General features: G+C 37.1%; 1 protein-coding gene and 1 long non-coding RNA gene across 2 annotated transcripts; both read right to left on the minus strand.

Annotated features, from left to right (window-relative positions):
- Window positions 1-9,724: 9,724 nt before the first annotated feature.
- Window positions 9,725-10,588, minus strand: LOC129892403 (uncharacterized). Its single transcript, XM_055967972.1, has 2 exons — window positions 10,185-10,588; window positions 9,725-10,102 (listed from the first exon to the last, which is right to left on the minus strand). The coding sequence occupies exons 1-2, from the start codon at window positions 10,578-10,580 to the stop codon at window positions 9,968-9,970; spliced, it is 531 nt and encodes a 176-aa protein (XP_055823947.1). The 5' UTR covers window positions 10,581-10,588; the 3' UTR covers window positions 9,725-9,967.
- A 1,143-nt stretch (window positions 10,589-11,731) lies between these two features.
- On the minus strand, window positions 11,732-14,147 carry LOC129892555 (uncharacterized). The gene is made up of 3 exons (XR_008767343.1): window positions 13,769-14,147; window positions 13,504-13,611; window positions 11,732-12,242 (listed from the first exon to the last, which is right to left on the minus strand). It is a non-coding gene; the product is annotated as an uncharacterized LOC129892555 (long non-coding RNA).
- Between the last annotated feature and the right edge of the window lie 13,713 nt (window positions 14,148-27,860).

A 27,860-nucleotide genomic window follows, 5' to 3' on the forward strand; every position in this document is an offset into this window, starting at 1 on the left:
TGTAATTTTTACCAGTATCTAACCTCTTTTTATGCTTTTATTAAGCCGAGTGTCACAGACTTAGATTTCAACTAAGACTTCCGTGCGGTACTTGACAACTTACTCACGAATCTTTCACAATCTTGTAAGCTCAAGTAATCATTTAAGACTAGATCGCTAAGGGAATGCTAGATTGTAAGGAAGAAAAAAGAGCTTTTATGAAGAAGGTTTTTATATTGCTTTGAAAGAGTGCTTGATTTCTTGATGGTTTGCTACAAATGAATGCCCCCTCTATTTATACTACTACTAAGGGGCTCAAGTATAAATAAAAATTACTATACAAGTCCCTCCATATTTACAAAGAAGTCCCTATCTAGAATTCTCTACACACTCTAGAGAATTCCAAGGCTTTCAAGACTTCTCTACAAGCTTCCATAAGGATCTAGAGTCTTCCGCTAACCTCTTTAAGACTCTAGATTCTTCTACCTTCTTCAAGATCAAGTGGCGGGTCATAACACTCTCCTCCACCTGATGTGGTGACGACCGCGGTGCACTGCTGCTGCAAGAACTCCTGGATTTTGTCTTTGAACTGCCACAGGTCTTCATATCTCTCCCAAGTGGCCTCCTTCGGGGATTGTCCCTTCCAATGGACTAAGAACATAACAGTGGCATGTTGTCCCTATTTTCACTTAGCTTGGTAGTCCATAATGGCCTCGATGTCTCGATCATGGGAGGCGGTGATTGTGAGTGGCGCCCAACTTGATTCTCCTCGGCTAGGATCATCCTTGTCCTTATGGTACGGCTTGAGGACACTAGCATGGAAGACAGGATGAACCTTAAGATGCGTTGGTAGATCCAACCTTTAAGAGATCTTGCCAACCTTGGCAACGATCCTGAATGGGCCCTCGTACTTTCGCACCAAGTTTTGATGCATGCCTCGTAACGCCTTGAATTTCCTGGGGTTGAACTTGACTAAGACCATGTCTCCAACTTGGTAATCCGTGGGAAGATGCTTGCGGTCGATAAACTTCTTCATCTTCTTCATTGCCTTGTCCAAATAAGACTTGGCAGTGTCGAGCTGCTCCTCAAAGCCCTTGTCCATATGATAGGCCCCCAAACTCATGCCCTCGAACGCGGCTGGTAGTGAATATGGAGTTTATGGCTGTTGGCCTGTGGCTAGCTCAAATGGTGTCCGTCCTATGGCCTCACTCTGTTGTAGGTTGTATGAGAATTGGGATATGTCCAGTAGTCTCGCCCAATCCTTCTGATGGGAGCTCACAAAGTGCCTCAAGTAGCATTCCAACAAGGTATTAACTTGCTCCGTTTGGCCATCTGTCTGCGGGTGGAAACTAGTGGAGAAATGCAATTCCATGCCAAGAATTTTGAACAATTCTCTCCAAAAGTTCCCGGTGAAACGTGGGTCTCTGTCGCTAATGATGTGTCTTGGCAATCCCCAATACTTCACCACGTTCTTGAAGAATAGCCTGGCAGCCTCCTTAGCAGTGCAACCTGCCGTAGAGGGCATGAAGCTGGCATACTTAGAGAACCTATCCACCACAACCATAATTGTCTCGTACCCATTGGACTTCGGCAAGTATGTGATGAAGTCTATGGTCACGCTCTCCCATGGATGCTCCGCTATGGAAAGGGGCTCTAAGAGTCCTCCTGGCTGACGCTGCTCTACTTTGTCTTGCTGGCACACAAGATAAGTCTGCACATAGCATTCAATATCATCCTGCATGCATGACCAGTAGTAAATCGCCTCAATCAATGACCTTGTGCGATGCTGCCCTGGATGTCCGACCCATAATATGTCGTGACTTTCCTTCATGATTTGTTGCCTGATAGCTCCGAATTTCGGCACATAGATCTTTCGCCCGGCGGTAAGCAGGAGTCCATCTTTTACCCAAAAATGCCTTGTCTTGCCTGTCTTGCCTTGAGCGGCTAACTCCATAAGCCTCTTTGCCTCTGGATCATGCTGCAGACCATCCTTGATTGCATCCTGGATGTCAAAATGTGCTGTGGTGATGGCAGCCAGTTCGAACTTCCTACTAAGGGCATCGGCCACAACATTGCCTTTGCCTGGCTTGTACTCCAGCTCGTAGTCAAACTCGGCTAAGAAGTCTTGCTACCTAGCTTGCTTCGGGGTGAGTTTCTTTTATGACTAGAAGTAGCTAGTGGCCACGTTGTCGGTCTTGACTAAGAACTTGGAGCCAAGTAAGTAGTGTCTCCACGTGCATAGGCTATGGACGATGGTTGTCATCTCTTTCTCCTGCACGGTGTACCGTCGTTTGGTGTCATTCAGCTTGCGACTCTCGAAGGCGATAAGGTGCCTCTCTTGCATCAATACTCCCCTAATGGCATAGTCGGAGGCATCCATATGCACTTCAAATGTCTTGGAGAAGTCAGGCAACGCTAGGACTGGCTCCTCTATTACGGTAGCCTTGAGGTCTTCAAAGGCCCCCTTTGCACTCCTCGCTCCAAACCCACGGCTTATTCTTCTTCAATAGCTCAGTAAGTGGAGCGGCTTTTGTGGACTAAGCGCTTATGAACCTGCGGTAATAGTTAGCAAGTCTAAGAAAAGATCTAAGTTCGGTTACCTTTGTGGGTGCCTCCCACTCTTTAATGTCCCGAACTTTTGCCTCGTCCATCCATAGTTCTCCCTGGCTGATAACATGTCCCAAGAAGTGAACTTCATGTTGGGCAAATTCGCACTTCTCCGGCTTGATGAAGAGCTCATTCTCGCACAAGACTTGGAACAATTTCTTTAGATGTTCCATATGCTCCTCCAAGGTGTTGCTATAGATGACTATGTCATCCAAGTAGACTACCATGAACTGGTCTAGGTAGGGGTGGAAGATCTTGTTCATTAGTGTGCAAAAGGTGGCGGGTGCATTGGTTAAGCCGAAAGGCATTACCAACCACTCATAAGCTCCGTACCTGGTCACATATGTTGTCTTTGGTTCATCTCCCTCCGCTATGCGTACTTGGTAGTAGCCCTTCCTTAAATCCACCTTAGTCAAGTACTTGGCTTGTCTAAGTCTATCAAACAAGTTGGCAATGCGCGGAATGGGGTACTTATTCTTCACGGTCACTTTATTGAGCGCCCGGTAGTCTATGCATAGGCGCAATGAGCCATCCTTCTTTTGAAATAGCACCGGCACGCCATAAAGTGCCTTGGATGGACGGATATGACCTGGCTCGAGAAGCTCCTTCAACTGCTTCTTCAGCTCCTCTAACTTGGGTGGAGCCATATGGTATGGTGGGTATGCAGACGGCCTCACTCTTGGCTCCAGCTCAATCCTGTGGTCTACCTCGCGCCTTGTAGGTAGGTGTCTCGGCAATTCTTCAGGCATCACGTCCTTGTTTTCTGCAAGCACCTTCTCTATGCAAGGTGGTAATGTCTCCTTAGCACCATTGTCTACATCCAAGCTCGTAATGGTGGCTACGAACGTTGGCTCCCCCTTTTTAGGCCCTTCACAAGCTGCATGGCCGACAGGTGGGCTTATCCTTCCTTCCTCGGCATCTTGACTAGGGGTACCATGCAGGATCCCTCTCTCTCCATCACCAAGAGTTGTTGGAGGTAGGGATCGATCATCGTGTGGTACTGTTGGAAGAATTCTTGCCCAAGTATAATATCAAAGATATCTAAGGGGGCGATAGTGAAGCTTGTCTTACCTTGCCACTTGCCCAACATGATGTCCACTCCATGAGCGACTCCGCACACGGGAGTCAATGGGGCATTGACCATCTTTAGGTAGGTGTTACTTGGCCCATAACTTAGCCCCAACCTTGCTGCCGCTGTTTTGGTCATAATATTGGCTTCTGCTCTAGAATCCACCATAGCACGTACGGGTCATCCGTTGATGGATATGTCAGTATACTGGGCGGAGTAATCCCCCGTCTTCTCAGCTTGCTTCGCGATGGCTCCGCATAGCCTGATCATGCCTAGCTGAGTCATGTCTGAACCCTGCTCTTGGTCTACTTCCTTGTCCTTTCGCTCCCGCAGTATGGCTCCAAGGTTCTTCATCTACGGATACTTATCATAATCGTGAGGACCTCCACATATGTAGAAGCTGCTGCCCTTCGTGGTCTGCTCCTTTCTCTCGGCATATCCCTGTCGCCCAACCTCCTACCATCGGACTTGTTGGAATCATGGCTCCTGGATGGAGGATGTTGCTCTTTGCCTTTGCCACGATCTCCCCCACCTTTGGCATGACTATTCCTTGTTTCTTTTCCCTTGCCCTTGTCATGCCTGTCATGCTTAAAGTCCGTCAGGGCTTCGGCTTGGGTGATGGCCTCATCGATGGTGCTGACTTGACGGTGCTCCAACTCTATCTTGGCCCAACTCTGCAGCCCATCCATGAAGTGGAAGAGCATATCTTCATCTGTAAGGTTGGGGATTTAAAGCATAAGGGTAGTGAACTCCTTCATATAGGCTCGTATGCTATCTGTATGCTTCAGCTCCTGGAACTTGCATTTGGCCTCATAGATGACATTATTGGGGAAGAAGGCCTTCTTGAACTCGTCCCGGAACTGCTCCTAGGTGTTGATGGTGCATAGACCCTTCCCGATCTCAGACTCCTTGCGCTTCTACCATAACATGTCCATCTCCGAGAGTGTAACATCCCCTAAAAACGTTGTATACGATGTTTCAATTTTTGCCTAAATATGATACAACCTCTGTATTTTGGTCATAACCTTTCATAGGAATATCCAAATTGAGTGATTCAAATTTCTAAGTAACCACAAGATCATTACCTACAACTTTTATGAAGACCATAATTTAAGATTCGGAGGTTAAGTAGGTCAAATAAATTAATCTTTGTAAGGTAGGATGCTGTGACGGAAATGAGTGTTTATAGAAGAAAAATCATATCTCACTGTAGGTTTATCCAAATTGGTTGATTCTTGAATAATATGAAACTAGACTTCCATATCTACAATTCTTATGAAGACACCAAATCCTAATAAGGAATTTATCTTATTCAAACGTAGCTCCCAAAAAGAGTATTCTGTCAAAAATAACTCATTTCACCTACCATAGAAAGATCTAGATACATTTGACATCACTCATGACATAAATTGTCCTCCATTTAACATCATCCATGACATCAATATATTCCACTAAATTTTCAGATTTTTATTTATAATTATTTTATTTATTGTTAGGTCCTCTTTCCCACCTATAAATACCCACCTTATTTCCTCATTTTATTCATCAAGCTTTCTCAAGCAAATCTTCTCTCTATACACTTCTTTACACATTCTCAAATATAGTTTTAGTTCTTAGTAGTGAAGAAATACTATTCTGGTAATTCATATATTCCGGGTAGTACACAAAACGTTCCGGCAAGGAGAGAAGCTAGGACTCAAGAGTGGTCATTAAGTCTTCCGGTACCAACTAAAGCTTCGGTTTCCAGGTATGTAAGGCTTCAATGAGAGTATTCCTTCCACTCTCATGCCTAAATTATTTTGAGTATATGATAAATTATATTTATTTTCTTTAAGATTTACTCTAAGTTATGTGAGTATTTATCCATGGGTTCTTCCACCATGTAGTCCAAAAACTCTTTCAATTAAATCTCTCAATTTCAAGTAATTTTCTTATGGATAATTCTTATTTTTACTTAATAGCATGAATCATGGTTGAACTAATGATTATTGGTCTATTTTGATGCAATATTATTTCATATGTATAAATTGATGGTTTGCAAGTAATTTCTCTATTTATCTCTTTAAAGGTTCTTGAAATTAATGGTGGATTGTTTAAAGCATGATTTTTAATAAATGGATTTTAAAGTATTTATGTATATTTATTTACATACATATTTGCAAGTTGAAATGATTTGAACCCACCTAGTTTTACTATGTTTTTAATAAAGTTTGACTTGAAAGCTTTGACTCCAAATAAATATTTATGAAAGTAATATCTATGATAAAAAATGGAGTCTTATGAAATGAAAGAATGATGAAATGATATTAATCATGGATTCTTTATACAATAAGGACAATTCTTGCATATTTGAATTATCAAATGTTTTAATGAGCTATTCTACCGAATATGATGTTTGAATTCTTAAGTTATATGCTATGAATATTTTGAAGTATTAAACTATTCCGTGGGATTGACTTAGCACCGAATGAGGCATTGAGGTGGGATTCGGTAAGGGAATCCTAGTAGCAACCCCTTGTCTCATTAACTATGTGCCAACATAGGAGCCCTTGTAGGCTTAGGCTAATGGATCCATAAATAGCCCTTAAAGTTAAAGTTAAAGAAATGAATGAAGTTGACGGAGTTCTACCTGGCAAGTAGTCTCCCCGGCCAACGTAGGGGGTTATGTTGGATTCCATGTAATAGCTCGCATGGTCTTAAATGTCGGTTATGGTTAATTTCCCACAAAATGAATGTTTTAAAGAATATATATATGATTTATTATGCATACATTAAATTATGTTCCATATTACATAAACTTTTAATGTTTCCTCAATGTTCATGCATCCTTACATACTTAGTACATTCAAAGTACTAACGCATACTCTTTTGCCTACATGATATCACCATGTAGGGATCAGTGCTCCTCCTCGTTCTCCTCCACGTGGCTAGTTGATATTCCATTGAAGACTACTTTTGGTGAGTTCCCATGTTCCGGGAACAATACTTCTTTGTCTTTCTAGTTTATGATATGTTAAGATATTTTACTATGGCATTTCTTCTATTATAATTGAGGGTGAGCTAGGGCTTGTCTTAGCCCCGTTAAATCTAATAGTTAGAGGTATTGTTGGACATATGTAAGTTGAAGATTTATTATGATTTCCGCTTGTTTATTTATCATCATTACCTATGAAAGGCTAAAAGAATGCTAAGAGGCTTGTTTGAGGTACTTTCGGATTCCTCATTCGCCATGTCACGTCTAGGCCCTAGGCTTGGGTCGTGACAGAGAGGTATAGCACGTCCATGTTGATCCTTGTCTCGTCACTCTTCACTTTGTTACACTTGAAATAATTCTCCAAATGCCAAAGAAAGTTCTCCACCTCTCGTGCATCACGGGCACCTTTGAATATTGGTGGCTTAGGAGCCTCAATCTTGGCCTCCCGGTCCGCACTAGACATCATGCATCTTCCAGCATCTATGTCTTCTTTGAGTGCTGCCATCTCGGTCTTCATGGTCTCCATCATGCTTAGCGCGTCCATGAGTCAACACACCAAAGAAGTGATCACCTCCTTCATCTCGTACTCGGTAGCCTTGCGCACCTCCAACTCCTTCCATATGTTGTTGTTCTCCTCAAGGGTGAACTCCTCTAGAGACTTGAACTTGCCGTCGAACTTGTTCAAGCGCTTGCCCAATATCTCCACAGCTTGTCGGGCAGCATCCACCCTTGCAATCCACTCCATGCCGGGTGTGACGTCCACGGGCTCCCCACCTCACTCATCGTCACTAACCTCAGTCACCGAGGGTGAGTAGGATGTTTGGGCCTCACTTGGTGTAGGCTCAAGTGGCACATCCTCACTTCTCTTAGAGTTTTTCTTTCCCTTGCTGTGCTTCCTTCCAACATCTTGCTTGATGTTGGTGGCGGTAGTGGCATTGATGTCTCCCTCACTTTCCATATCCCTTAGTAGAACCTCGCTTTGATACTACGTTGTCACGAACTTAGACTTCAACTAAGACTTCCGTGCGGCACTTGACAACTTACTCACGAATCTTTCACGATCTTGTAAGCTCAAGTAAGCCTTTAAGACTAGATCGCTAAGGGAACGCTAGATTGTAAGAAAGACAAGAGAGCTTTTATGAAAAAGGCTTTTATATTGCTTTGGAAGAGTGCTTGATTGCTTGATGGTTTGTTACAAATGAATGCCCCCTCTATTTATACTACTTCTAAGGGGATCGAGTATAAATAAAAATTGCTATACAAGTCCCTCTATATTTACAAAGAAGTCCCTATCTAGAATTCTCTACACACTCTAGAGAATTCCAAGGCTTTTAAGACTTCTCTACAAGCTTCCATAAGGATCTAGAGTCTTCCACTAACCTCTCTAAGACTCTAGATTCTTCTACCTTCTTCAAGATCAAGTGGCGGGTCATAACACCCTCGTCTCTCGAAATCAGTCGTCCTATCTTGGTAAAAGTAAGGTCTGCGTACACTTTATCCTTCCCAGACCCACGTTGTAGGATTTTACTGGGTTGTTATTGTTGTTGTTGAAAATATATTTCACGTTTTTTGAAAATATAATAAAATTATGAAATATGATTTGTACTCATACATTCTAAAACTATCAAATATGTCTTTAAATTTGACACAAAATAATTATTTTTATAATGCACTAGAAAATACGTTATTCAAAAATTATAATATAATATTTTAATAAAAATTACTAATTAGCAACAACATGTAAAAGCAAGTACTAACAAAAGTACACGATAAGGTAGGAGTGGAAGAATAACAAGTCTAAATTTTTCCGATCTATTTGAATCAAGAGAATACCTCACGTCATTATGTTTCCCTTGACATGAGGATCGCAATGCCCAAGAAGCTCCACAGGGGCAGAGAGAGTCAACGTACTAGCCTTCACTTGTGTGAAAGAGAGGTCGTACGTGCGACTCCTTGTTGAGTCGGTGTGCTTCGCTGGTGCGGCCAACTCTCTGCAAGAGTGGCGTCATTGGTGTGAGCCAAGCTCCACAGGAACGGCCTACATGAGTGACTATAGCACCAGCAGACCTAATGGACCCTCGAAATTCAATCGAGTCAAACCAAATATGCTACTCAATCAAACTCGACATTTCGAACTTGACAAAATCGACAAAATAACCAACGGAGGTCGTTTCAATAAAATAATGACCCAAGTCAACTCTCATAGAAAAACAACTAAAACAATCATTTCACAAAACACCTCAAAATTCATCCTGATCACCTCGGGTTTCGACCCAAAGGTCAATCTAGACCAAACTCAATGTTTCAAAGCTAATAATGCTGATAAAAATTTCATCCGAGCCCGTTTACCAAGAGAGTTGACCAAAGTCAATTATTTCATATAAAACCTCCAAAAAGGATAAATCACACCCAAAGCTCTCCCAACTATCTTGAAAAACGTGTTCATCTCAACACACCAAATACACAGCATACGAGCTATTGAAATGGGCAAAACAGGAAATAAACACAAAAGCAAGAAAATGATATCGAGGGTTATTATATTTGATTAATCCAGCTTAGGGCCATTTTCGTCGGCGATAACAATGTCGTCATCGAAAATGGCTTTTTGAAAACCAAGTCCTAACATTAGTATGAGTTCGTTGACCACGTAAGGGCGATCCATCTTGATGACGAATTCCACGATAACAAGAAATCGAAATTAATTGTTTGATGTGTGCTCGTTCTCCCTTCTTCAATTCCCAATGAACAACATGATCTTGACCTATCATTTGTTCAATTTGATCAATTTGGAATTGGCTCACCGGCTTGAAATAAAAATATTCCTTATGTGAATTTATGAGTGAATTCTCTAGATAAGAATTTTCATGTATGAGTTCATTTCACTTTACCATTGGATTAAATCGTTAGATCATCCCTTACTAATTTCAACAAGAAGAGTTTTTTTGTTAGATTATTGTTTTTTTTCTTTTCTAAAATCTGTTCTCGTCGCTTCTATTTCTGTATCAAATTCTTGTTATCCTGTCTTGCTTGTTAAGTTGTAGTTCACTTTATTGTTATTGCATCTTAAATCACATCAAATATTTTATAGACTTCCATCATCAAGAAATACTTCAGATTTGAGAAATCATAATGTTACAGGGCAGAGCCAGTAAGCTCCATCTTTTATTAGCAATCACAGTAGAATTGCTACATTACATTATTTAAACTAATGCACATCTGCTGAATACAGTGGAAATTCATGTATTACAAACACTAAATTTGAAACAGACTCAAAGAAACAAGACAATTCCTTGCTCTTAACTCCTGCCCCCCAAAAATCAATCGAAACATCATACATACTATGGATATGCAGAAGTTCGCAGAAGACTGTTGTCAGTCAAAGATTTGCAAAAATTAACATCACCTTTGGAATCTTTCTTCTTGTTCCTCTTCTTGAAATGCTTCGAAGCCGCTTTCAGTACCTTAGCCCACCCCTGCACACAATAATAGCATACTCCAATTAAAGCCTAGAAAATTTAATTGGTGAGAATTCGATTCCCATCAAATTGATATTACCTTTCGTGGGGTTGGCGTAGTGGAGGCGAGTTTAGATGAAGATGGTAGACGAGTGAAATCTAAAGCCTTCTTCTTTCTCTTCTTCGATTTGTGATAATATTCTCTCATATTCTCTGTGACAGAATTAGACAACTTCCTCTTGATTTTCGCCGTCACTTTCTTGAAATTAGTACATCCTACCGAGACATCCTCATACGAAAGCTTTCGAGACAGACCTGAGCTGAGCCTCCGGTTAGACGACGACAATGGTCGAGGTACTAGAGGAGACCAAATTGAACTCTGGGTATAATCGAAATCGAATGCTGAATTATCGGGAAATTTACAGAGCAGATCATTGGACATGGAACACTGCAAATGTTCAATGACCATCACCATTGGATCTCCATAAGTGCTCATACTGTGGTTTGTCTGAAATTGCTCAGAAGAAATGGAAAACAGAGGAGCAATTTAAAAGGATAGAAAGTAGCCGTTACAACATTCAAGGACAAGGATTCCTCATGATTCCACGTGTCAAGACCACGTTCATATTCAGATATTATATCAGATGTAAGTAAATCGGGGTTTCCTTAAAAAAACAAAACTATTACTTTCGAAAAGAATTTATATCTTATTCATCATCCTATGTGCCTTAACATGATTCAACACGAATTTTTAATAATAATTATAAATAAAAACTTGTAAGCTAAAATTAGTAAATTTAGAGTCCACTTGGACAAAAAAAGTTTTTTTTTCTTTTTTTAAATATTTTGATTAGTTTTTGAAAGCGAATTTTCCCAAGCAGAAAATATTTTTCACTCATAAAATGTTTTGTAAAGAAAATTACGTAAAAAAATATTTTCAAATACTCCTGTTATCTCAGTTATTCTTTTTTCAAAATTCAGACTATATAAACTTTGATCAATGTTACAAATAACATGAGAAAAATTGTTACTATTACTTTTTACAAGTATATCGGATTTTTCAAAAGTAAAAAGCCAATGAAAATTTTATCTGGGCGAGGCATAACTAGCTATATATACTACTAATATTTTACTCTTTTTCGATTACTAAAGTAGTTTTAGTATTCGAAATATAGTCGGAAAATGGAGTTTACTGATGACCTCCCGACTATTTATGAGTAGTCGACATATTGAACGTCGAAAAATATTTGCCGACTACAGTAATCGAGACTTTATCGATTACCCGTATTCGAAATATGTAAAATCAGATTTGACCATTAAAATATCAAAATGACCGACTATTATAGTCGAAATGCAATTAAAATAATAATTTATTTAGTTAAACAATGCCGACTACATTAGTCATAATAGTTAAATAATTAAGTAATTATTTAATATATATTCTGATTATTGTAGTCGGCATAAACAATTTATTTATTAATTATTTAACCACTCTTTCGACTATTGTAGTCGGGATCAACAATTTATGTATTAATTATTTAAGTACTCTTTTCGATTACAGTAGTCAAAAATTTTATTTTTATGAAAAATTTATATGACATTGATGATTACTATAGTCAAAAAATGTTATTTTTCAATATTATTTTGATATACCACCTGCTAAATTATATTACCATCCATCCATAAAAAACTGAACAATACAAGCAAACATCACATACATTTCTAAACATTTAAATTCATTCAATATAATTGAGCCTAGAAATTCAGACACCATCAAAACAGAAGGTGGAGTCTAAGTATTCAACTGTATTTGAAATCGCAAGTAAATAGTCTAAAACAAATCTAAATATCATCATTATAATCAGTCTCTTCTTCACCATCAGATCTGCTTTTTTGAAATTTTTACTAACAAATTCTTTGTTTTCTTGAAGCAGCTTTATGAACCAGCCCTCTGAAGCATTTATTCCATCAAGTGGTCCAGAATGGAATATGGGTCTTTCCCCTTCAGTATAGATGTAAACCTTGAGAGTCTTCTCCATCAAGTTATAAATCCTGGATTTGGTATACATTTGATAGCTGAATCAGCTTCAAGCACTGATGCTTAAATTGTTATGTTTCTTTCTTTCTATTTCTCATATTTCTTTTCTTTTGTGGCATCCTAAAAAGCAAGTAAATGTATTCAATTTTTTGTGAATTTGAAACTCTTGAGAAAATCACCTCCAAGACACCAAATAAAAACAAAATAAAAGAGGCAGGTTTAAAGGAGAAGGATAATCTCAACGAATCACAAATTCTACAGGAAGTCGCACATCATATAATAGATCGATCGAACTACGATGATTGGAATAAAAGATCATATGCAGGCAAATTGTTTCAATACTCACAAATGGTTTCAATGGATTGAGAAAAGGAAAAAGTGATACTTTAAAATTTATTTATGGTTCACAGGATAAGAAGCAACTTATAGGATTATTACCACCACATTAATACCTCAAAACCTAGTAATATTACTCAAGAAGTTCCAAAATCTTCTTCACCACTGTGTCATCCTTGGCTCGATATAATACTAATAGGCTAATCAACTCTTAGAAGGGCATGAAGCAAATAGAAGGTCCAAGATCTTAAAAGATAAATCAAACTATCAATCCTGATAATTTATAGGTTAATACCTTGACTATAATACTTTCATTAGGATTACAGTACACGTTATTCAATTGGTGAGGAGGAATCTATTCCAATAGTTTCACTGCATAAAACGTGCACTTTTATGATGTAACGCCGAAAGATAATTGTTTTCAATAATGTGCATCTTTCAGAAGAGTCATTGGATTACAACAGTGTTTGGATAAGCATGAAATATGAAAAGGTGAAATGAATTTAACCACTTCAACATGAACAAAATTCACAACTAAAGTATAGTATGGTGTTTCTAACCTTTTAAACATGGATAGATTTCTAAATAGAGGGGCATGTATTATGCCCTAGATTCAATACCCTAAGTGTGACGGTAGACAAGAAAGTATATCAGCCATAAATCCTGAAATGCATTCAAGTCTAAAAGAGAATAGAATCTTGCTGCACCCACACATAACTACTTCATTTACTCTTTCCATTATAAATTAAGGAGAAAAGAAGAACGATTCATATATGTTAATTCCAAGAGAATCAAAACATGCCAGGTATCTGTGATTTTCTGTCAAATTGATTAAATGAAAAGATTCATCCACAAGATAATATTATAGAAAAACTATAGATTTGAACTTGACTAATAAGTTTGCTGCAAAGCTCAAGTTTCAACAGACGCAAAAAGTTCAATCTTGTTCTCTTTTTTCCTCACTTTCTATTATTTCATGTTTTGTTAAGTGCATTGTTAATAAGCTTATGTTTAAATGAAACAATCTTGAAGTGTTATGACTTACAAATATCTCCTCTGCACGTGACTCTATCTATTCTGCCCTTGTACCTTCCATCTTTCTTTTCTTATGTGTCTCCTCAAATACCTCAACAATTTCACGTTTTAACATTATCTGCAAAATGAATAAGAAAGAGTTGGATAACGTTCAATCACATTTTATAGATTAGTGAATTTCTTTTACAGATTCACACTCAAAAACACAAAAAATCATACTAAGATAAGCTAATCAGTGAAACAAAGGTATAAAAATGGTGTTGAACAAGAATTACCTCTACCTGATTTGTCACTAGATTGTCACTGCTTATGGAGTGGGCTAATGCTATCTTTTCGAAAGATGAAATCTCTGAGGACTCCGATGATGGAGAAATAGGGAACTTAATTCAAACTACGATAGATTCATCATTGCAAAAACAACACAGAGAATGTAAAAACAAAGAGGGAGCCTATTTCTGATTTTGGGCATAGCTATTTCTGATTGAGTTGAGGATATTGATAACTCCACCAGTGGAGTTAAACCTGAGAAGAGAAAAGTAGTAGCAGAAGGAAGAAGAAGAACAAAGAATAAAGATGAAGAAGAATGTACAAAAGAGAAGAGAAGAGGAATTGTAGAGAGAAGGAGGAGCGGTGAGGTAGAGAGAGAAATATATCTCAAAAAATGAAACTGATATGTATGTATTACTTCATTAGTATATGTACTTATATTTTTCCACTTGTACATATACATCATTTATATATTTATACATTCAACTACATTTCAACTAACTACAACAACTTACCAACAACTTTTAACAACTCTTAACAATATTCTAACTACTTTAACCATGTTAGCTTGCCAAGTTAACACTCCTCCTCAAGCTCATGGTTTGAAGAGGTTCATAACTCCAAGCTAATTTAGCAATTGTTGATGTTGGGATTTTCCTAGACTTTTGGTGAGTATATCTGCTAGCTGGTCTTTGGTATGTATGAAGTTAGTTTTCAGCATACCTTGGCATAATCTTTCCCTTATAAAATGGCAATCTATATCAATGTGTTTAGTTCTTTCATGAAAGATGGGATTTGCAGCAATTTGAATAGCAGCTTTGCTATCACAAAACATGTTAACATGCAATTTAATCTAAACTCCTAGCTCTTTAAACAGACTTACCAGCCAAGTGATCTCAGTTGCACAGTTGGCCATACTTCTAAACTCAGCCTCTGCAGAGCTCCTGGATACTGTTTCTTGTTTCTTTGATTTCCAGGAGATTAGTGATCCACCAAACTTTACTAAGTATCCAGTGACAGACCTTCTTGTTTCTAGACAAGCACCCCAATCAAAATCATAGTAGGCAGTCAATGTATTTGTACCTTGAGATGACATTAACAGCCTAAGACCTGGAGCTTCTTTGAGGTATCTGACAACCCTCAGTGCTGATTCCATATGTGACTCCTTAGGATTGTGCATGTATTGGCTCAACACTTAGACTGGGAAAGCTATATCAGGTCTGGTCATGGTGAGATACAAGAGTCTCCCCACCAGTCTCTGATACCTTTCAAGATACTGCAGTGGTTGATTATCAACTCTGCCTTCATGTGAGATGAGTTCATCATATTTTACTGATGTGAGTTTCTTATTCTGTTCTAGTGGTGTTCCAGCAGGCTTAGCTCCTCCTAGCCTACATTCAACAATCAGTTCTAGTGCATATTTTCTCTGAGACATGTGGATCCCTTGGCTGGATCTAGCATACTCAATGCCTAGGAAGAACTTCAACTCACCTAAGTCTTTCATTTTGAATTGCTTTTGTAGGTCTCTTTTTGTATCCTCTACTAGACCTGTGTTACTACTTGTAACCAGCAAGTCATCCACATAGACTAGTACTACAAGTATGTCATTATCAACTTGCCTGCTGAACAGGGAATAGTCGTAGTGACTTTGATGAAATCCCAACTTCAGTAAGGACTCAGTCAGCTTCAAGTTCCATTGTTTGGGGGCTTGTTTGAGGCTATACAAGGACTTATGGAGTTTGCATACCTTGGTATTTGGTTCCCTCTGTCTAGCAAACCCATTTGGGATAGTCATGTACACCTCCTCCAGCAGTTCCCCATTGAGAAAGGCATTATGGACATCCATTTGATGAATAAACCACCCCCTAGATGCAACAAGTGCTACAACAGCTCTGACAGTGACCATTTTAGCCACTGGACTGAAGGTTTCAGTGTAGTCTAGGCCCTCTTGTTGATTGAACCATTTGGCAACCAGTCTTGCTTTCAGCCTTTCAACTTCACCTGTAGATTTATATTTGACTTTGTATACACACTTACAGCCAATAGGTCTCTTGCCAGGTGGTAAATCCACCAGGGACCAGGTGTGATTAGCCTCCAAGGCATCAATTTCCAACTGCATTGCCTGAACCCATTGAGGATCAAGGAAGGCAGCTTTATATGAGGTGGGTTCAGTGATGGCTGAGTATGCAGCCAGACAGGAACTATAGAAAAGAGAGACATGAGAATAGGATATATGTGCTGCAATAGGATATGATTGCCTGTAGAGGTTGTGATAAAATCTTGAATCCAAGAAGGGGGCTTACTAGGTCTGAAAGATTTTTTGGGAGGGACAAGAGGGGATAGAGGTTGAGGCTGGAGGTTATCATGAGATGTTGCAGGAGTAGAAGGTGGTTGGATGGATTCTGGGTGTAAATATGGAGAGGAGTCTAGAAGTGTAAGAATTGGAAACATAGGATTAGAGGAGGTCTGGACATCTTTGAAAGAGAAAATATCCTTTTTGAAAACTACATGTCTATTAACAAAGAAGGATTTGGAGTGGAGATCATACAGAAGATACCCCCTTTTTGATGAGGAGTACCCCATAAGGACAGCTGGAATGGCTCTAGGAGAGAATTTGTCAAGAATATATGGGTAGGTGGCATAGAAGAGGCAACCAAAGACTTTGATGTGGGATAAAGAAAGAGGATGTAGATGAAGCATCTCAAATGGGGTTCTGAACTGAAGTAGTTTTGAGGGAATTTTGTTAAGGAGATAGACTGCAGTAGTGACACACACCCCCAGAATTTTAAGGGTATAGAGGATTGGAACTTGAGTGCCCTTGCCATCTCCAAGATAGTTCTATGCTTCTTTTCTGCAACTCCATTTTGTTAAGGAGTATAAACACAAGTACTTTGATGAAGAATGCCAAGTGTAGACAGCATGGTCTGAAATGCAGCACTAAGAAACTCACTGCCATTATCAGTTCTCAGAATCTTCACTGTTGTGGAGAATAAATTGTGAACCTGTGTGAAAATATTTCTTAACACCACAATTATGTCAGACTTAGAGGCTATAAGAAAGGTTCAAGTAAACCTGGAGTAATCATCAACCACAGTTACAAAGTATTTCTTTCCATCATGAGTGAGTACCTTGTAGGGACCCCAAATGTCACAATGAACTAGTTCAAATACAGCATTTGACACATGAGAACTTACAGGAAAAGGAAGTTTAGTTTGCTTAGCAAGTGGGCAAACTGTATAGATAGAGTGTTCATTGTCTAGAACCTCAATACTGGAGGATTTCTTTATTATATCTATAAGAACATGACCTAGTATTAGATGTCATAGAGTAGCTGAGACAGGTTTGCCAACTGGATGGATACTACTACTTGTGGAGAGTGCATGAGCTACACCTGGGAGCTGAGTTGAACAACCATTGACTATTGCCTTTGGACCTCCTTTCTTCAGAATGTAAAGCCCTTGATCCTCTTTACCAATCCCCTTGACCTGACCACTGAAGAGATCCTGGAAAACACAGAAGTCAGAGAAGAAGGTTGCCATACATTTAAGCTCTTTGGTGAGCTATGATACAGCAAGGAGATTACACTTGAAGTCAGGAACAAACAGAACATTGCCAATAGATTGATTCCCAAGGATATGTATGTTACATTACTTGTCTTCTCTCAGATGGTGGTATAGTGTGAAAGTTATTTAGGAGTTCAGTCTTAGAATTCATATGATTTGTTGCTCCAGTGTCAACTATCCATCTTCTATCTACATATTTAGAAACTAAAGCAGATAGAGCACTACCTGCTGTAGCTGCTTTAGTTGAGTGTTCTCCTCCATTTTCACTTCCTTTGGCCAGCATCTGCAGTATCTGATGGTACTGATCCTGTGTGAAGAAAGTTGTAGGTGTAGGTATGTCACCAGTAGATTGTGGACCTCCACACTGAGTGGCTTCAGCCTGATTGGCATATGAATTAGGATTGAAGTGTTCCCTCTTTTTGTTAGACTTCCACCCAACTAGATAGCCTTTCACTTTGAAACATTGTTCCTTAGAGTGTCCCCTGTAACCACAGACCTCGCACACAAGAGTTGACTTATGGAATTTTTGTGGCTTGTATTGGTTGTCATAGTGCCCTCTTCCTGGGTTGCATCACCTCCTGGTTGATGGCCAAAACTGCCACCCTGATTAAGGACATTTCCCCCATTTTACTGAATAGAGCAGTACATTCCACCATTATAGAGACAACACCTTCATGATATGCACTTGCCAGGTTTCTTTGGCTTTCATGATCGACTATCAGAGAGTAAGCTTTGTTAAGGTTAGGAATTGGATCCTGCATCAGTTTCTGACCTCTGGCAGCTGAATATGACTCATTTAGTCCCATCAGAAACTCAAGCAGCCTCTGGTATTCAAAATGTTCTTGGAACCTTTTTGATTCAGCACAAGAGCACCCTGGGCACGCGCATAGACCTACTCCAAAAAACATAGTTCTCAGAACCTATGAGCTGAAGGGAGATTAGAGAGCTACCTGGAATGTCGTTGGGATGAAGGTACAGAGGATAATTGTGCCCTACAATCAGAACTTCATAGCTGGTTGGACCAGTGGTTGCATGCGTTCCGTTCAAGTTTGGGCCACCAGTTTCCATGGATCCCGATGTAGCTTCAGCTGTATATATATCTATTGACAGCTTCAACACCTAGATAGCCGATTGACTTCTTCTACTGGAGTTTAGATCACCTTTTCTACCCTACAAACCTTGTAGGCTCTGATACCATGATAACTCCACTAGTGGAGTTAAACCTGAGAAGAGGAAAGTAGTAGCAGAAGGAAGAAGAAGAACAAAGAATAAAGATGAAGAAGAATGTACAGAAGAGAAGAGAAGAGGAATTGTAGAGAGAAGGAGGAGCGGTGAGGTAGAGAGATAAAAATATCTCAAAAAATGAAACTGATATGTATGTATTACTTCATCAGTATATGTACTTATATTTTTCCACTTGTACATATACATCATTTATACATTTATACATTCAACTACATTTCAACTAACTGCAACAACTTACCAACAACTTTTAACAACTCTTAACAATATTCTAACTACTTTAACCATGTTAGCTTGCCAAGTTAACAGATATTATTACATTTCTTCGAAGCACTTAAAAGTTTATCAATTATATAAGTTAGTATATTAAATAAGTTAAGTTAAAAATAATAATAATAATAATAATAATAATAATAATAATAAAGCATATATAAATTATATATATATATATAAAAAGAGGGAACGACTGATTTTTGCATTATATTTTCTAACTAATAAAAGACGTCGGTGAGTTTAAAATAATAACGATTACAGCAGTCCAAAAATTAAATTAGTTTTTTTAACTAAAATATATTGTAAAATGGCCGACTGCAGTAGTCGCCACTTAATATTATTTTAATTTTTTTAAAATAAGTTTTTAATTACTATAATCGGTAACTGGTCAATTATTTTTGTTGACTTCATTTCACAAAATCGTACAACTTTAGTCGAAATCACGGTCGGATAAAGTTAAAAAAAATTAGAAAAATATAAATTTTAATTTGTCGATTACTGTAGTCGAAAAAACTCTTAAAATACCAATTGCATATTTGTAGTTGACAGTTGTAATCGGAAAATAACTTATTTCTAGTTGTGACGTACTATTACTAGTTAAAAAATAATAACATTACTAGTTATGTCGGAGATGATTTAATTAAAATTATAATATAACTCGTGGAACCCTCCAATCAACTCTATTTTCTTAGTTTAAGTTAAAAATAATGTCAATTTTAACAGTTTGTCATTGGGTTTAGCCTACTAATAATCATAACACTTGTGCTTTCTATGTACATAAACCCTAAATATTTGTGTAAATTAAAAATATCTAATGGTGTTTCATTATTTTTTTAAATATAAATTTAATTATGTTTGTTTTAGAAGTTTATTTTACTAAATTTATCTTCTTAATTATGTTTTGAAAATTTAAAATTAAACTACCAGTATCTTATATTGTATTTAATGGTAAGAGTAGTACTAAAAAATATTCCCTCGGTTCATTTATATTTGCCCACTATTTCAAAAAAAATAATATATTTTCACTTTTACTTATCACTTTTAACATATCAAGAAATGACAATTTTTTTAATGTTTACCTTTAGCAATAATTACTTATTCCTCAAATCATTTTTTCAAAATTTAATATTAAGAACCAGTTAGTAGGGATATTATGATAAAACAGTCATGTCAGTCAATATTTTCTTAATGAGTGCGTCAAGTCTAAATAGAGCAAGTAAAAATGAATGGAGAGAGTAATATTTATTTTTTATCTATTAAAATAAATAACTGATTCAATGATGAGGACCTAAAGATCAAATCAATAATAGTGCACTCACACTATCAAAATTCTACATACATCTCTGTTTATTCTAACTCAATACCATCGTTGCACTATTAGAACCTTCCCCAACATACAATCATCATCCTACCATAATGTCACCGATAATAAAGGTGACAAAATTGTTGGTATATGGTCCATGTTCCAGCCAAAGGCTTATGGCCTAATCCTATTTGTAAAAGGATTGGATAATTTTCCTAATTTGGTTTCCAATTCTATTTGGAGTTGGTTTTGACTTTAGAAAAAAGTACCACTCTATAAATAAGATGATTTGAGAGAATTATGCAATTGCTCATTGGTAGTGTCTTTGAGAGAGATTAGGCACATAAGAGAGATTTTTTGAGAGAGCTTTCAACAAGAGAGAAGAGAGAAGAAAATGGTGTTTTTCGCAATAATTTTGCTTCTCCGACCAGAAACCTTAAAATTGTGTTTACCGATTCATTAACTGTTGGATCGGACTGCAATTGTTACTAGTATTCCTAACATCTTAATATTTGATGTGAACGGTGGAGATCGAATTTAGAGGTCGGAAACATCCCAGTTTAGGTCCCGAATAGTAGCTCTGTTTTGGGTAATTTTCTTCCTATTACTTTTGTTGGTGTAGTTATTGCTTCTCCTTGCTTGGCAATTATTGTATATCCATTTAGGAGAAAATTTATAACCCTCTTATTATTATAGTGGAGAAATTCGGAGTTTGAAGATTCGTGGTTGTTATCTTTGATTTGAAGGATTTTTCCACGTTATATTTGGTGTTATTTATTTTCTCTATTTTCTGGTTTGCGTCCTTCTGACATAACAAGTGGTATTAGAGCTTTGGTTGTCTATCAATAATTTTTTATGGAGGGGAATATGAGCAAAATGGTATATTTAAATGATAGTAACTATAACATATGAAAGAGTAAGATGAAAGATTTACTATTCGTGAAAAAATGCATCTTCCCATTTTTGCTAATCATAAATCCAAGAATGTGACAGATAAAAATTGGGATTTTGAGCACCAAAATTTATTTGGATATATAAGACAATAGGTTGAAGATAATGTTCGCAACCATATTGTGAATGAGACACATGCTAGAACATTGTGGAAAAAGTTGGAGACGCTTTATGCTTCAAAAACTGTCAATAACAAGATATTTTTGCTAAAACAATTAATAACCTTTAAATACAAGGAGGGCAGTCCTATTCTTGATCACATAAATAATTTTCAATGTGTTCTTGATCAGTTGTCAGGAATGAGTGTCAATTTTGATGATGAAATATAAGGGCTTTAGTTTCTTAGTTCTCTACTATATTCTTAGAAAACTCTTCGAGTTTCTTTAACAAATTTTACTCCCGTTGGTAAGGTTATTATGGAATATGCAAAAAATGGTGTGTTGAATGAAGAAGTCAGAAGAAGATCTCAAGCCACATCCTCACATTCAGACGTTCTCTTTACAGAAGATCGAGGGAGAGGTAAAATAAGAGGTTCGAGAAGTAGAGGTAAAAGTAGAAGCAAGTCAAGATCCAAGTATCAAAATATTTTATGTCATTATTGTGGAAAGAAAGGACATATTAAAATATTTTGCAATAAGTTAAAGCAAGAACTTAGAGAAGGAAAGAAAGAATAAAATGATGGAGTGTTGTTGCTGTTGTCCGAGATGACCTTCTCTATACTTGTAATAAAAATGTTATCAATTTTGTATCTCAAGCTACAAGTTGGATAGTAGATTCTAGACCTACATCGCATGTCACACCGAGGAAAGACTTCTTTTCATCTTATACTTCTGTTAATTTCGGCGTGTTAAAGGTGGGTAATGCTGGTGAGGTTAAGGTACTTGGTGTTAGAACGGTTTGTTTGAAGACCAATCTTGGTAATACGTTAGTCCTTCAGAATGTCAAGCACGCCCCAGACATTCATTTGAATTTGATCTCTGTAGGACAACTAGATAATGATGGCTACCATAATATCCTATTCAATGGCCAATAGAAGCTCACCAAAGGCTCATTGATTGTAGCTCGAGGAAGAAAGTATTCAAATTTATACGTGACACAAGGATTAATTCTTGGGGACTCTATAAATTTGGTAGAAAGTGAGACTTTATTAGAATTATGGAACAAGAGACTCAGTCATATGAGCGAGAGGGGGATCACATATTTGGCTAAGAAGAATTTGCTTGCTGGTGTGAAACAAGCAAATGTGAAAAAATATGTTCATTGCCTAGCTAGAAAACAGAAAAGAGTTTCTTTTCATAGTCATCCTCCTTCAAGAAAGTCTGAACTACTGGAACTAGTACACTCTGACTTGAGTGGTCCATTTAAAGTAAAATCAAAAGGTGGTGCACTTTACTTTGCAACTTTCATTAATGATCATTCTCGCAAGTTTTGGGTATATCCTTTAAAATCCAAAGATCAAGTACTTGATATGTTTAAGGAGTTTCAAGCCTTATCTGAGAGACAAACTGAAAAGAAATTAAAATGTATTTGCACTGAAAATGGTGGTGAGTATACTGGTCCCTTTCAAAATTACTGCAAAGCGCAAGAAATTTGTCATCAAAAGACTCCTCCCAAGATGCCTCAATTAAATAGCTTGGCAGAAAAGATGAATAGAACTCTTGTTGAGAGAGTTAGATGTGTGCTTTCAGAGGCTAAATTTCCAAATTTCTTTTGGGAGGAAGCGCTTAACACTGTTGCTTATGTTATTAATTTGTCTCCCACTGTTGGTTTGGATGGTGATGTTCTAAAAAGGGTTTGGTTTGCAAAGAATGTATCTTATGATCACTTGAAAGTCTTTGGGTGTAAAGCTTGTGTGCATGTTCCAAAAGATAAGAGATCAAAACTGGATGTTAAAATTAAGTAGTACATCTTCATTGGTTATGATCAAGATGAGTTTGGATATCGTTTTATGACCCAATCGATAAGAAGCTTATTAGAAGTCATGATGTTGTATTCTTTGAAGACCAAACAATTGAAGATATTAACAAGACTGAGAAAGCAGATTCTCAGATTGATGAGAGTTTCGTTGATGTTGATCCAGTTTCTAGTACTGACGCATCTTTTGCACATAAAGGAATTCAAGATACAAATATCGATGGGGATCAAGATCAGAATGATCATCAGAGCGTAGAACTTGAAGATGCTCCTAGTAATGATTTTATGGTTGATCATCCACTAACTCATATTCAAATGACTACTCCAGATTCTTCAAAAAACTCTTGTAGAAAATCTACTAGGGAGAAGCTAAAGTCAACACGTTATTCTCCTAATGAGTATATAATTTTGACTGACATGGGAGAACCTAAAGATTATGATAAATTCATGCTAGATACTCATAGAGATAAGTGGATAGAAGCCATGGAATATGAGATGAAGTCACTTCATGAGAATGATACATATGAGTTAGTGGAGTTACTGAAAGATAAGAAAGCTTTAACAAATAAATGGATCTTCAGAGTAAAGCAAGAGCAACATACATATGCACCTAGATATAAAGAGAGGTTAGTTGTCAAAGGTTTTGGCCAGAGAAAGGGAGTTGACTTTGATGAAATTTTCTCTTTTCTTTCCTATTGTAAAAATATCTTCTATTTGCATAGTTCTAGGATTAGCTGCAAGTCTAGATTTAGAGGTTGAGCAGATGGATGTCAAGACTACTTTTCTTCATGGTGATTTAGAAGAAGAAATTTACATGGAGCAGCCTGAAGGTTTCGTGGTTAAAAAAAAAAAAAAACTATGTCTGCAAATTGAGAAAGAGCTTGTACGGCTTGAAACAAACTCTAAGGCAGTGGTACTTAAAGTTTGAATCTGTTATCGAAAATCAAGAATACAAGAAACTTTGTTTAGATCATTGTGTATTCTTTTAGAACTTCTCTGATGATGATTTTATTATCTTACTACTTTATGTGGATGATATGCTGATTGTTGACAGAAATAAATCTAGAATTGTATACCTTAAGAAGGAGTTGAGCCAATCATTTGCAATGAAGGACATGGGGCCAGCAAAGAAAATTTTAGGCATATAAATTCATCGAGACAGAAAGAAGAAGGAGTTATCATTATCCCAAAAGCAGTACATTGAGAAGTTATTCAAGAGATTCAATATGACATAAGCAAAAGTGGTTAGTACTCCTCTTGCTAAACACTTTAAGTTAAGTACGATCCAGAGTCCATCTACTAATGAAGAGAAGAAGGACATGTCAAGTATTACATACTCTTCTGCAGTTGGTAGTTTGATGTATTCTATGGTTTGTACTAGACCAGATATTGCACATGTTATTGGTACTGTTAACAGATTTCTTTCTAATCCTAGAAAAGAACACTAGAATACAGTGAAATGGATACTAAGATGTTTGAACGGCACTTCAAATATGGAGTTTTGCTTTGGTAGTGGCAAGACTGAACTTTATGCTACACAAAATCTAATTTGGGAGCCAATCGTGACAATTCAAAATCCACTTCTGGTTATTTGATCACTTTTGCAGAGGGAGCTATTTCCTATCAATCTAGACTACAGAAGTGCATAGCTCTATCCACCACAGAAGCCGATTATATTTCTATCACTGAAGGTGCCAAAGAATTACTTTGGATGAAGGAATTTATGAAAGATCTTGACTTTGAGCAGTTAAGATTCGTCTTATTCTGTGATAATCAGAGTGCTATTTATCTTACCAAGCACTCCACCTTTTATTCTAAGTCCAAGCATATTAGTAGAAAGTATCATTAGATTAAAATGGCCATGGAAGAGAAATTATTTGAGGTTGAGAGGATGCACACTCATGAAAATCCTTCAGATATGCTTATTAAAGTGGTGATCGTAGAAAACCAGGAGTTTTGTAGAACAACGGCAGACATGAAGCTTGTCAAGAGTTCCTCCACTTGAAGTTCATTTGACCCCTTGGCTAGAGGGGGAGTTTGTTGGGATATGGCCCATGTTCCAGCCAAAGGCCCATGGCCTAATCCTATTTGTAAAAGGATTTGAATAATTCTCCTAATTTGGTTTCTAATTCTATTTGGAAAAGGATTGGAATTATAATCCTATTTGGAGTTGGTTTTGACTTTGGCTTTAGGAAAAAGTATCACTCTATAAATAGGATGATTTGAAAGAATTATGCAATTGCTCATTGGTAGTGTCTTTGAGAGAGATTAGTCACATAAGAGAGATTTTTTGAGAGATCTTTCAACAAGAGAGAAGAGAGAAGAAAATGGTATTTTCTGCAGCAATTTTGCTTCTCCGACCGGAAACCGTCAGATTGTGTTTGCCGATTCATTAACCATTGGATTGGACTAAAATATTTATTTAGTGCTCCTAACATCGTAATGTTTTATTTGAGTGGTGGAGATCATATTTAGAGGTCGGCAACATCCCATTTTAGGTCCCGGACAATAGCTCTATTTTGGGTAATTTTCTTCCTATTACTTTTGTTGGTGTAGATATTGTTTCTCCTTGCTTGGAAATTGTTGTGTAGCCTTTTAGAAGAATATTTGTAACCCTCTTATTGTTATAGTGGAGCAATTCGAATTTCAAAGATCTCGTGGTTGTTAACTTCAATTTAAAGGGTTTTTCCACGTTAAATTTGGTGTTATTTATTTTCTCTGTTTTTGAGTTTGCGTCCTTCTATCATAACAAAAATAAGCTCATCAAATCATAATCCACTTAATTTTAGCTTGATTATTAATGCGGCTATTTCAATCCAACTCATTTCAGCTCATCAAAATTTGAATTGATATCGAGCCCAAATTAATATATGAGCAAATTCTGAATACACAGATAGGGGAAGAATCTGGATAATGTGAGATCCTCAAATAATTGATTATTTGATCTTAAACAAATCTGAGCAATATATCTAAGGAAGAGTGACAGTGAAGAAGAGTAATGTGACAATTTGCTTGGTGGCAGTCTATAGTCTACATACTGTTCATACAAAACTAAAGCTATGGGAGGATTTGAAGTGCTTGATGTCAGGTACAAGTAGCATATGATATGTATGGGGTATTTCAATGTTGTTTTATCAGGTGATGATAGATTTCAAGGTAATCCAGTTCAAGTGGAAGAAATAAAAAGACTTTAATTAATTTATGATTGATGCTGATATAACAGAATTAAAATCAATAGGTAGAGCTGATACTTGGTCTAATTGGCGCACTTGTAGTAAGATAGATAAAGTTGTTGTGAATGCTGAATGGATGTTGAATATGGAGAAGCTTGAGATCACTATTATGCAACTATATTTATCTGATTGCTCTCTATTGGGCTTGGAACTGTACAGGAATATAGGAAGTAAGCACGTGATCTTTAGATTTTTTAATTGTATTGCTGAGCATCCATAGTTCTTGCAAAGAGTGAGGGAAACATGGACCGGTGAAAATAAAAAAGATTTACAAACAAATGGCAAAAGCCCAAGAAGGTGAAAATAAGCCTCAAACAGCTCAACAATAGTGAGTTTAAAGGGGTGAGAATTAAAATGGCAGATCTTAGAGAACAACTATAACATATCGAGGAGAGCATGAGGGATCCATTAGCAGTAGGCTTGAATAGACAACAAGAAAAGGAATTGCAAATCCAGCTAGAAAAATGGAGTATGGTTGAAGAGAGTGTTTGCAATAGAAGTCCAGAGTACAATGGTTGAAGCTAGGGGATGAAAATACTACATACTTATTTGCAAACATGAAGAATAGGGTAGCTCAAAATACAATTACTAGTCTCATGACATTAGATGGTATTAAAATTCGCAAGCAGAAAGAAATAAAGAAGGAAGTGAAGACATTCTATCAAAATCTACTTGGCAAGACTACTCAAAATCTACCTAGTGTTAATACTATTATTATGAGAGCTGGTAGTACTCTGAATGGATAACAACAACTCATGCTGACAGCAAAGATGACAAGGAAGTAGGTGGAAATAATTTTAAAGATATAAGTGATCTATAGGCACCTGGACTGGATGGTTTCAATGCCCATTTTTTAAGAAGGCATGGCCTATAGTAGGAGAAGATGTCATTGGAGCAGTAGTAAGTTTTTTTGACACAGGGCATATGTACCCACACATAAATTGTACAACAATGACTCTTAGTCCTAAAATTGCTAGTCTTATAAAGATTGGGGAGTACAAACCTATTTCTTGATGCACACTAATTTGTAAGATTATCTCGAAAGTGATCACAACTAGATTGCAAAAGGTGATAAGTTCCCTAAGTGATCCTAGCCAATCAGCCTTTTGTGCCAAGGAGAGAAATTAATGATAACCATTCTTAAGCCATGAACTAGTGGAAGGTTACGACAGGAAGGGTATGTCTACTAATTGTATGATAAAGATGGACATGAAAAAAGCTAATGACTCACTTGAATGAAGATTTTTGAAACAAATCTTATTTGAAATAAAATTTTCTGTAGTACTGATCAAATGGATACTACAGTGTGTCACCTCTGTAAGCTATTCATTCCTGATCAATAGAAAAAATACAAAGCCTTTTTAAGATCAAAGAGGAGTTAGACAAGGGGACCCCTTATCACCTTTTCTCTTTGTGTTGGCTACAACATATCTCACAAGGATATTAAGGAGTCTATGGCTATGGAGTCTACACACAAACCATGAGTTCCATTATCATCTCAGATGCAAGAGATAAAACATTATCCAATTAAGTTTTGCTGATGATTCGTTATTGTTTTGCAGAGGTGATATAAAGTCAATGAAGAGCTTATATAAATATTTTTCTGTTGTTCTCTAATATT

Source organism: Solanum dulcamara, chromosome 6, assembly GCF_947179165.1.
Source record: "Solanum dulcamara chromosome 6, daSolDulc1.2, whole genome shotgun sequence".
NCBI lineage: Eukaryota > Viridiplantae > Streptophyta > Magnoliopsida > Solanales > Solanaceae > Solanum > Solanum dulcamara.